Source organism: Cetorhinus maximus, unplaced genomic scaffold (genome assembly GCF_964194155.1).
Source record: "Cetorhinus maximus unplaced genomic scaffold, sCetMax3.hap1.1 HAP1_SCAFFOLD_3701, whole genome shotgun sequence".
In the NCBI taxonomy this organism is placed as follows: domain Eukaryota; kingdom Metazoa; phylum Chordata; class Chondrichthyes; order Lamniformes; family Cetorhinidae; genus Cetorhinus; species Cetorhinus maximus.
The window spans coordinates 13904-24060 of NW_027599607.1; the positions used below are offsets into that span (position 1 = coordinate 13904).

At 54.3% G+C, this 10157-nt stretch overlaps 1 protein-coding gene across 1 annotated transcript; it reads left to right on the forward strand.

The window, feature by feature from the left end:
* Positions 1–239: 239 nt before the first annotated feature.
* On the forward strand, positions 240–9775 carry LOC144678148 (BBSome complex member BBS1-like; the record flags this gene model as incomplete). The annotated part of the gene is made up of 5 exons (XM_078538039.1): positions 240–274; positions 1538–1810; positions 3384–3430; positions 7871–7909; positions 9612–9775. Coding segments are annotated over 5 exons (558 nt in total), but the record flags the coding sequence as incomplete, so codon positions are not given.
* Between the last annotated feature and the right edge of the window lie 382 nt (positions 9776–10157).

Here is a 10157-nt window from a genome sequence, read left to right on the forward strand (position 1 = left end):
AGGTGGCACAGTTTGTGAAGTTTCTCCTCCTTGGATTCATTAAGTGACTGTGGGAAATATCCTGGAAAATTTACTGCAAAAGCATTGGAAGTGATGGCAATTTAGATTGACACGGTTCCCGCTCTCCGCGGCGCTGGTCACTGTGATTGTGCACCAGTATCTGTGCAACAGGATTTTAATGGTGCGGACAGATGTCAACCTCAGATAATTCACTAACAGCGTTTCTCTTCCTTTACCAGCTCTGGCTGACCTGCAAGGAGATGGTGAGAACAAGGTAATGGGAACTTCACACCAAGTCTTGCGATCGTTCTCAAATTGCGTCAACTCTGACTTCCCCCTTGGCCCTGATTTTAAATTTTAACCCCCTTACCCCCCCAAAAAATCTGCCGGGGGGAGGGTGGGTGTGGGGGGAGAGAGTTCCAGACTTCCGCTACCCTTTGTATGAAGATGTGCTTCCTGGCATCACTGTGATTGGACTGGAGAGGGTGCAGAGGAGATTCACCAGGATGCTGCTTGGGCTGGAGGGTCTGAGCTCTGAGGGAAGATCGGATAGGCTGGGGTTGTTTTCCTTGGAGCAGCGAAGACTGAGAGGGGACCTGATAGAGGTGTATAAGATTATGAGGGGCATAGATAGGTTGGATAGGAAGACACTTCTTCTATTAGTAGAGGGGTCAATAACCAAGGGGCACAGATTTAAGGTAAGAGGTAGAAGGCTAAGAGGGGAGTTGAGGAGAAATATTTTCACCCAGAGGGTGTTGGGAGTCTGGAACTCACTGCCTGAAAAGGTGGTTGAGTCAGAAACTCTTGTAACATTTAAGAAGTATTTAGATATTCACTCACGTTGCCATAGCCTCCAGGGCTGTGGGCCAAGCGCTGGAAAATGGGATTAGCGTAGTCAGATCTTTGTTGACCAGCGCAGCCACAAAGGACCGAATGGCCTCCTGTGCTGTAAACGTCTGTGAGTCTATCACCTTGGTTTGAGAGACATCTGTAAAGTGAAAGATGTTCTGCAATCTCTGCATCACTTTCAGATACCTGTCACCAGGCAACTAAAGTATTCTGGTGGATTCTTTGTGCTATTTATGCCTCAAAAAGTATGCAATTCTTTTATTCATTAAGCCAAGCACTCTTCATGCTGAGAGATATAATATTTCCCAGTTATGGCACAAATTATTAGATTCAGGGGATCATGGTTTAGGTACAGCACGGGGTTCGATACAGAGTAAAGCTCCCTGTACACTGTCCCCATCAAACACTCCCAGGGCAGGTACAGCACGGGGTTAGATACAGAGTAAAGCTCCCTCTACACTGTCCCCATCAAACACTCCCAGGACAGGTACAGCACGGGGTTAGATACAGAGTAAAGCTCCCTCTACACAGTCCCCATCAAACACTCCCAGGACAGGTACAGCACGGGGTTAGATACAGAGTAAAGCTCCCTCTACACTGCTATCCTTGTATAACAGGCTTGAGGGCTGAACAGCCTCCTCGTGTTCCTATCTAATGCAGAGGTTTGTGTATTGTTGTGTTTGTACAGCTGATTGTTGGGGATCTGGGCACTGGGCTATACAATATGAAGCTGAAGGTTTACAAGGGGACCACCATGCTGTCTGAGAACACTCTGATAGACCTGCCGACGGGAGTGGTTGCCTTTCTCATGGACACCAACGAGCCCAGGACCCCGGCTGTGGCAGTGGCTTCCGGACCCTACATCTACATCTACAAAAACCTCCGTCCGTACTTCAAATTCACCCTGCCGCCTCTGGAGGTGAACTCCCTCGAGCAGGATGTGTGGAACCAGGTTAAAGAGGTAAGGGCACTTTAAAAAAATGGCCGATCTTCATCCACCTCCCTTCTCATTCAGTCTATCGTCGAGTCCCAGTGTAATGGAGAATAGATACAGACTGCCATCTCTCCAGCCCCTTTCCCTACCTCAAAGTGTTTCGCAGACAGTGAAGGACTTTTTTATTTTAAGTGTGGTCACTGTTGTAATGTAGGAAACGTGGCAGCCAAATGGCGCACAGCAAGATCCCACAAACCGCAGTGTGATAATGACCCAGATCATCTCTTTTTAGTGATGTTGGTTGAGGGATAAATATTGGCCCCAGGACACCGGGGAGAACTCCCCCCTGCTCTTCTTCCAATAGTGGCCGTGGGATCTTTTACACCCACCCGAGAGGGCAGACGGGGCCTCGGTTTAATGTCTCATCCTGAAAGACGGCACCTCCGACAGTGCGGCGCTCCCTCAGTACTGACCCTCCGACAGTGCAGCGCTCCCTCAGTACTGACGCTCCAACAGTGCAGCGCTCCCTCAGTACTGACGCTCCCAACAGTGCGGCGCTCCCTCAGCACTGACCCCTCCGACATTGCGGCGCTCCCTCAGTACTGACCCTCCGACAGTGCGGCGCTCCCTCAGTACTGACCCTCCGACAGTGCGGCGCTCCCTCAGTACTGACCCTCCGACAGTGCGGCGCTCCCTCAATACTGACCCTCCGTCAGTGCGGCGCTTCCTCAGCACTGACCCTCTGACAGTGCGGCGCTCCCTCAGTACCGACTTAGTGCCAGTGTGGATAAGGGGGAGCTATCACTGAGCAATAGCCATGCACTTAGGGACATATTGAGGTGTTGAAAGGTGATTTGGAAGTCCAAGGTTTTTCTGTTTAGTTTTCTGTGTGTTGGAAGATGGACGGCTGACCCAGCGTATGACCAGTTAGACCCCAGCGGGAGGATCCTGTCCAATTCTGGGCCCCACACTTTAGGAAGGATGTCAAGGTCTCGGAGAGGGTGCGGAGGAGATTTACTAGAATGTTCCCAGGGATGAGGGACCTCAGTTCATGTGGAGAGACTGGGAGGAGCTGGGATTGTTCCCCTTGGAGCAGAGAAGGTTAAGGGGGAGATTGAATCGAGGCGTTCAAAATCAGGAAGGGGTTTGGATCGAGTGAATAAGGAGAAACTGTTCCCAGTGGCAGGAGGGTCGGTAACCAGAGGGACACAGATTGAAGAGAATCTGGAAAAGAGCCAGAGGGGGAGATGAGGAGAATGTTTTTTTGACACAGCGAGTTGTTGTGATCTGGAAGGCGCTGCCTGAAAGGGTGGAGGAAGCAGATTCAATAGGAACTTTCAAAAGGGGAAATTGGATAAATACTTGAAAAGGAGAAATTTGCAGGACTGTGGGGGAGAGAGAGCGGGGGAGGGGGAGTGGGACTAATTGGATAGATCTTTCAAAGGGCCAGCACAGGTGCGAAGGGCCGAATGGCCCCCTCCTGGGCTGTACTGTCCTGTGATTCTTACTCTGGAAGTCCATTTTGATTGTAATTTCCTTTAGCTTTGAACTTTGCAGTCTCTGCATTTGTCGAGCTAATTTACATTATCCTTTTCTCCAGGACAAGATTGACCCGTTGACACTCAGAGAGATGTTGGAGAGTTTTCGGTAAGTGTAGCAGGCTGTTGGCACAGCGTGTGGCTATCAGGCTGCACCAAGACAGGCCAGGCAATCGGGCAGGGGCCATTGATTTGGCTGTACAGGGGAGTGTGCGTTTCAAGAGGCCCATTGAGTTGGAGTTGCTGCTGATCCATCGCCCCTCCGCCTCGTGCTCTTGGTGTGTCCTGTTTGGGCTATATTCAGTTACTTGGCAAAGATGACCTGTGATTCTCCCCCTCCCGGAAGCACCCCCCCTTCACCAGAGCCAGATCCAGCGACTGAGCCACTCCACAGAGTATCTGGCTGCGCAAAGCACAAGGGGTTTGACATAAAGCAGTTAACCGACCCCTCCCCACATCCTTTCCCAGTCCCCCACAGCAATGACCTGATCTGCCACGGCACACCTTGGGTATATAACCTCCTCCAGCCCCTACAACCCTCCCTCTCTCTGTAACCTCCTCCAGCCCCTACCACCCTCCCTCTCTCTCTAACCTCTTTCAGCCCCTACATCCCTCCCTATCTCTGTAACCTCCTCCAGCCCCTACAACCCTCCCTATCTCTGTAACCTCCTCCAGCCCTTACAACCCTCCCTATCTCTGTAACCTCCTCCAGCCCCTATACCCTCCCTATCTCTCTAACCTCCTCCAGCCCCTACATCCCTCCCTATCTCTGTAACCCCCTCCAGCCCCTACAACCCTCCCTATCTCTGTAACCTCCTCCAGCCCTTACAACCCTCCCTATCTCTCTAACCTCCTCCAGCCCCTATACCCTCCCTATCTCTCTAACCTCCTCCAGCCCCTACATCCCTCCCTATCTCTGTAACCTCCTCCAGCCCCTACAACCCTCCCTATCTCTGTAACCTCCTCCAGCCCCTACAACCCTCCCTATCTCTGTAACCTCCTCCAGCACCTACAACCCTCCCTACCTTTGTAACCTCCTCCAGCCCCTTCAACCCTCCCTATCTCTGTAACCCCCTCCAGCCCCTACAACCCTCCCTATCTCTGTAACCCCCTACAACCCTCCCTATCTCTGTAACCTCCTCCAGCCCTTACAACCCTCCCTATCTCTGTAACCTCCTCCAGCCCCTATACCCTCCCTATCTCTCTAACCTCCTCCAGCCCCTACATCCCTCCCTATCTCTGTAACCTCCTCCAGCCCTTACAACCCTTCCTATCACTGTAACCTCCTCCAGTCCCTACAACCCTCCCTATCTCTGTAACCTTCTCCAGCCCCTACGACACTCCCTATCTCTGTAACCTCTTCCAGCCCCTACGACACTCCCTATCTCTGTAACCTCCTCCAGCCACTACAACCCTCCCTATCTCTGTAACCTCCTCCAGCCCCTACAACCCTCCCTTTCTCTGTAACCTCCTCCAGCCCCTACAATCCACCCTATCACTGTAACCTCCTCCAGCCCCTACCACCCTCCCTATCTCTGTAACCTCCTCCAGCCCCTACAACCCTCCCTACCTTTGTAACCTCCTCCAGCCCCTACAACCCTCCCTATCTCTGCAACCTCCTCCAGCCCCGACAACCCTCCCTATCTCTGTAACCTCCTCCAGCCCCTACAACCCTCCCTATCTCTGTAACCCCCTCCAGCCCCTACAACCCTCCCTATCTCTGTAACCTCCTCCAGCCCCTACAACCCTCCCTATCTCTGTAACCTCCTCCACCCCCTACAACCCTCCCTTTCTCTGTAACCTCCTCCAGCCCCTACAATCCACCCTATCACTGTAACCTCCTCCAGCCCCTACCACCCTCCCTATCTCTGTAACCTCCTCCAGCCCCTACAACCCTCCCTACCTTTGTAACCTCCTCCAGCCCTTACAACCCTCCCTATCTCTGTAACCTCCTCCAGCCCCTACAACCCTCCCTATCTCTGTAACCTCCTCCAGCCCCTACAACCCTCCCTATCTCTGTAACCCCCTCCAGCTCCTACAACCCTCCCTATCTCTGTAACCTCCTCCAGCCCCTACAACCCTCCCTACCTTTGTAACCTCCTCCAGCCCCTACAACCCTCCCTATCTCTGTAACCTCCTCCAGCCCCTACAACCCTCCCTATCTCTGTAACCTCCTCCAGCCCCTACAACCCTCCCTATCTCTGTAACCCCCTCCAGCCCCTACAACCCTCCCTATCTCTGTAACCTCCTCCAGCCCCTACAACCCTCCCTATCTCTGTAACCTCCTCCAGCCCCTACAACATTCCCTATCTCTGTAACCTCCTCCAGCCCCTACATCCCTCCCTATCTCTGTAACCTCCTCCAGCCCCTACAACCCTCCCTATCTCTGTAACCCCCTCCAGCTCCTACAACCCTCCCTATCTCTGTAACCTCCTCCAGCCCCTACAACCCTCCCTACCTTTGTAACCTCCTCCAGCCCCTACAACCCTCCCTATCTCTGTAACCTCCTCCAGCCCCTACAACCCTCCCTATCTCTGTAACCTCCTCCAGCCCCTACAACCCTCCCTATCTCTGTAACCCCCTCCAGCCCCTACAACCCTCCCTATCTCTGTAACCTCCTCCAGCCCTTACAACCCTCCCTATCTCTGTAACCTCCTCCAGCCCCTATACCCTCCCTATCTCTCTAACCTCCTCCAGCCCCTACATCCCTCCCTATCTCTGTAACCTCCTCCAGCCCTTACAACCCTTCCTATCACTGTAACCTCCTCCAGTCCCTACAACCCTCCCTATCTCTGTAACCTTCTCCAGCCCCTACGACACTCCCTATCTCTGTAACCTCCTCCAGCCCCTACGATACTCCCTATCTCTGTAACCTCCTCCAGCCACTACAACCCTCCCTATCTCTGTAACCCCCTCCAGCCCCTACAACCCTCCCTTTCTCTGTAACCTCCTCCAGCCCCTACAATCCACCCTATCACTGTAACCTCCTCCAGCCCCTACCGCCCTCCCTATCTCTGTAACCTCCTCCAGCCCCTACAACCCTCCCTACCTTTGTAACCTCCTCCAGCCCCTACAACCCTCCCTATCTCTGTAACCTCCTCCAGCCCCTACAACCCTCCCTATCTCTGTAACCCCCTCCAGCCCCTACAACCCTCCCTATCTCTGTAACCTCCTCCAGCCCCTACAACCCTCCCTATCTCTGTAACCTCCTCCAGCCCCTACAACATTCCCTATCTCTGTAGCCTCCTCCAGCCCCTACAACCCTCCCAATCTCTGTCGCCTCCAGCAGCCCCTACAACCCTCCCTATCTCTGTAACCTCCTCCAGCCCCTACAACCTTCCCTATCTCTGTAACCTCCTCCAGCCCCTACAACCCTCCCTATCTCTGTAACCTCCTCCAGCACCTACAACCCTCCCTACCTTTGTAACCTCCTCCAGCCCCTTCAACCCTCCCTATCTCTGTAACCTCCTCCAGCCCCTACAACCCTCCCTATCTCTGTAACCTCCTCCAGCCCCTACAACCCTCCCTATCTCTGTAACCCCCTCCAGCCCCTACAACCCTCCCTATCTCTGTAACCTCCTCCAGCCCCTACAACCCTCCCTATCTCTGTAACCTCCTCCAGCCCCTACAACCCTCCCTATCTCTGTCGCCTCCTGCAGCCCCTACAACCCTCCCTATCTCTGTAACCTCCTCCAGCCCCTACAACCCTCCCTATCTCTGTAACCTCCTCCAGCCCCTACAACCGTCCCTAGCTCTGTAACCTCCTCCAGCCCCTACAACCCTCCCTATCTCTGTAACCTCCTCCAGCCCCTACAACCGTCCCTATCTCTGTAACCTCCTCCAGCCCCTACAACCCTCCCTATCTCTGTAACCTCCTCCAGCCCATACAAACGTCCCTATCTCTGTAACCTCCTCCAGCCCCTACAACCCTCCCTATCTCTGTAACCTCCTCCAGCCCCTACAACCCTCCCTATCTCTGTAACCTTCACCAGCCCCTACAACCCTCCGAGATCTCTGCGCTCCCCGATTTCCGGCCTCTTGAGCATCCCCCGATTCCCATCGCTCCACCATTGGCGGCTGTGCCTTCAGCTGCCTGGGGGCCCTAAACCTCTCCGACTCTCGCACTCTCTCCCCCCCGTTCTATGTATCTCTCTGCCTCGCTCTCGCTCGCCCCCTGCCTCCCCCCCGCCCCCCTTACTCCTGCTCTGCTTCGCCACCCTCTCCCCCTCTAACACTCCCTCTGAGTTATTACCTTGTGAAGCGCCTTGGGGATGTCTAAATCATTGCAGTTGTTGTATAAATGCAGGGTATGGAATCAGAGTGAGCAATAATGCCCTGTCCGTCCCCCCTTACCCGATGTGGAGTGGGTTTTTACACAGAGATTGCAGTGAAAACATTTGCCTGGCTCTTGTTTTGGGACCGGGTCCCACTCTCTTTGTACTCCAGCATTCTCTGCTGTTCTGCTTCAGTCACCACTGATCCCCAGATTAACTCCTGCTCCTGCTTGGTTTGTACATGTCAGTGACTCTCCTCTGTTTCTTATCTACAGGGACAAGGGTGACAAGCCTCTGTCTGTGAGATCTTTACGGTAAGGTGGAACACAGTGCTATATTTTGACAATCCCAGAGGCAGCCATCCTGGCAAATCACAGTCCAGGTATAACACATCCAATAAGAGTGTTCTGTTGTACAGTGTGCTGAGGGATATGGTGAGCTGGTTGGTAAATTGACTCACGTTGCTGTTGGCTGCTTCTGTGTCTCTTGCAGAGCACGGTATCTCCCTCCCTCTGGCTTCCATGTTAGAGGTTGTGGGTTCAAGACCTGTCCCAGAGAATGACGCCCATAATCCAGGCTGACACTCTCAGGAGTTAGCACTGTCGGAGGGTCAGTGCTGAGGGAGCGCCGCACTGTCGGAGGGTCAATGCTGTGGGAGCTCCGCATTGTCGGAGGGTCAGTGTTGTGGGAGCTCCGCACTGTCGGAGGGTCAGTGCTGAGAAAGCGCCGCACTGTCGGAGGGTCAATGCTGAGTGAGTGCCGCACTGTCAGAGGATCAGTACTGAGGGAGCACCGCACTGTCAGTATCGAGGGAGTGCTGCACTGCCTGAGGCGCTGTCTTTCAGGATGAGACATTAAACCCCTCAGGTGGGAGTAAAAGATCCCACGGCCACTATTGGAAGAAGAGCAGGGGGGAGTTCTCCCCGGTGTCCTGGGGCCAATATTTATCCCTCACCCAACATCACAAAAAGACAGATGATCTGGGTCATTGTCACATTGCTGTTTGTGGGATCTTGCTGTGCGCAAATCTGCTTCAAAAGTCCATTTTTGTTTGTGAAGTGACTTGGGACGTCCCGTGGTGGTAAATGGCGCTATAAAAATGTGGACCTTGATGTGAGTAACCTGCCATTCTTCACTCACATGAGATACCACCCCCCACCACTTGGGGTGTTCGCTTGGCAGGACAGGTGCACAAGGTGGTCAGGAAAGCATATGGAATACTTTCCTTTATCGGGCGAGGTATTGAATACAAAAGCAGGAGTGTAATGCTGGAACTGTATAAAATGCTGGTTAGGTCACAGCTGGAAATGTGTGTACGGTTCTGGTCACCACATTCCAGGAAGGACATCGTTGTTCCGGAGAGAGTGCGGAGGAGATTTACAAGAATGTGGCCAGGGCTTGTAGGTTGCAGCGATGAGGGGAGATTGGATGGGCTGGGGGTCCTTTTCCTGAGAACAGAGGAGGCTGAGGGGGTGACCTAATTATGAGGGGCCTAGAGAGGGTGGACAGGAAAGACTTGTTCACCCCATCCCGGCTGAGGGGTCAGTTACCAGGGGGCACAGATTGAAGGTGATGGGTAGAAGGATTAGAGGGGACATGAGGGGAAACCTTTTTCACCCAGAGGGAGGTGGGCGACTGGAATTCACGGCCTGAGTTGGTGGTTGAGGCTGAAACGCTCAATATTTAAAAGGTACCTGGATCTGCGTCTGGAGCGCTGGAACCTGCAGGGCTACGGACCAGGGACTGGGAAGTGGGGTTAATATGAATGGTGAGGTTCTTTGTTTATTCTCTTTTTTGGCCAACATAGGCATGATGGGCTGAATGGCCTCTTTCTGTGCCGTAATGTTTCTGTGGTTCTAATTCTGTGTGTGTGAGCAGATCACTGTGTGTTCGACCTTCCTGTATCAGCTTGACAGTGACCCGTGTTGATGCTGGGGGTGGGGAGGGGGGCAGAGATTTGCTCTGGAAAGGGGAATAGTGGCGGAATATCTCAACGCCTCGTCTCTCTTCCATCAGGTACCTCATGCTGGAGCCTCACGAGATGGAGGCTTTCGTCGGCCTCCACAAGATGCAGCCGATCAAACGCCAGGTACAGTTTGTCGAACATCGGGCATTCCAAACAAACCCGTCCGTCGCCCCTTCGTCCCCAGGGAGCTGTGGGCAAAGTGACAAGAGGGCAGGTTAGGAGGTGTCGAGGGAGATGGGGGAGCAGGCGGGACGGAGGGGGACGGGGAGAGGGCGGGTTGGAGGGGGGCGGGTTTGAGGGGGTGCGGGGAGAGGGCGGGTTGGAGGGGGACGGGGAGAGGGCGGGTTTGAGGGGGTGCGGGGAGGGGGACGGGGAGAGGGCGGGTTCGAGGGGGATGGGGAGGGGGACGGGGAGAGGGCGGGTTGGAGGGGGACGGGGAGAGGGCGGGTTGGAGGGGGACGGGGAGAGGGCGGGTTGGAGGGGGACGGGGAGAGGGCGGGTTGGAGGGGGTGCGGGGAGAGGGCGGGTTGGAGGGGGTGCGGGAGAGGGCGGGTTGGAGGGGGTGCGGGGAGAGGGCGGGTTGGAGGGGGTGCGGG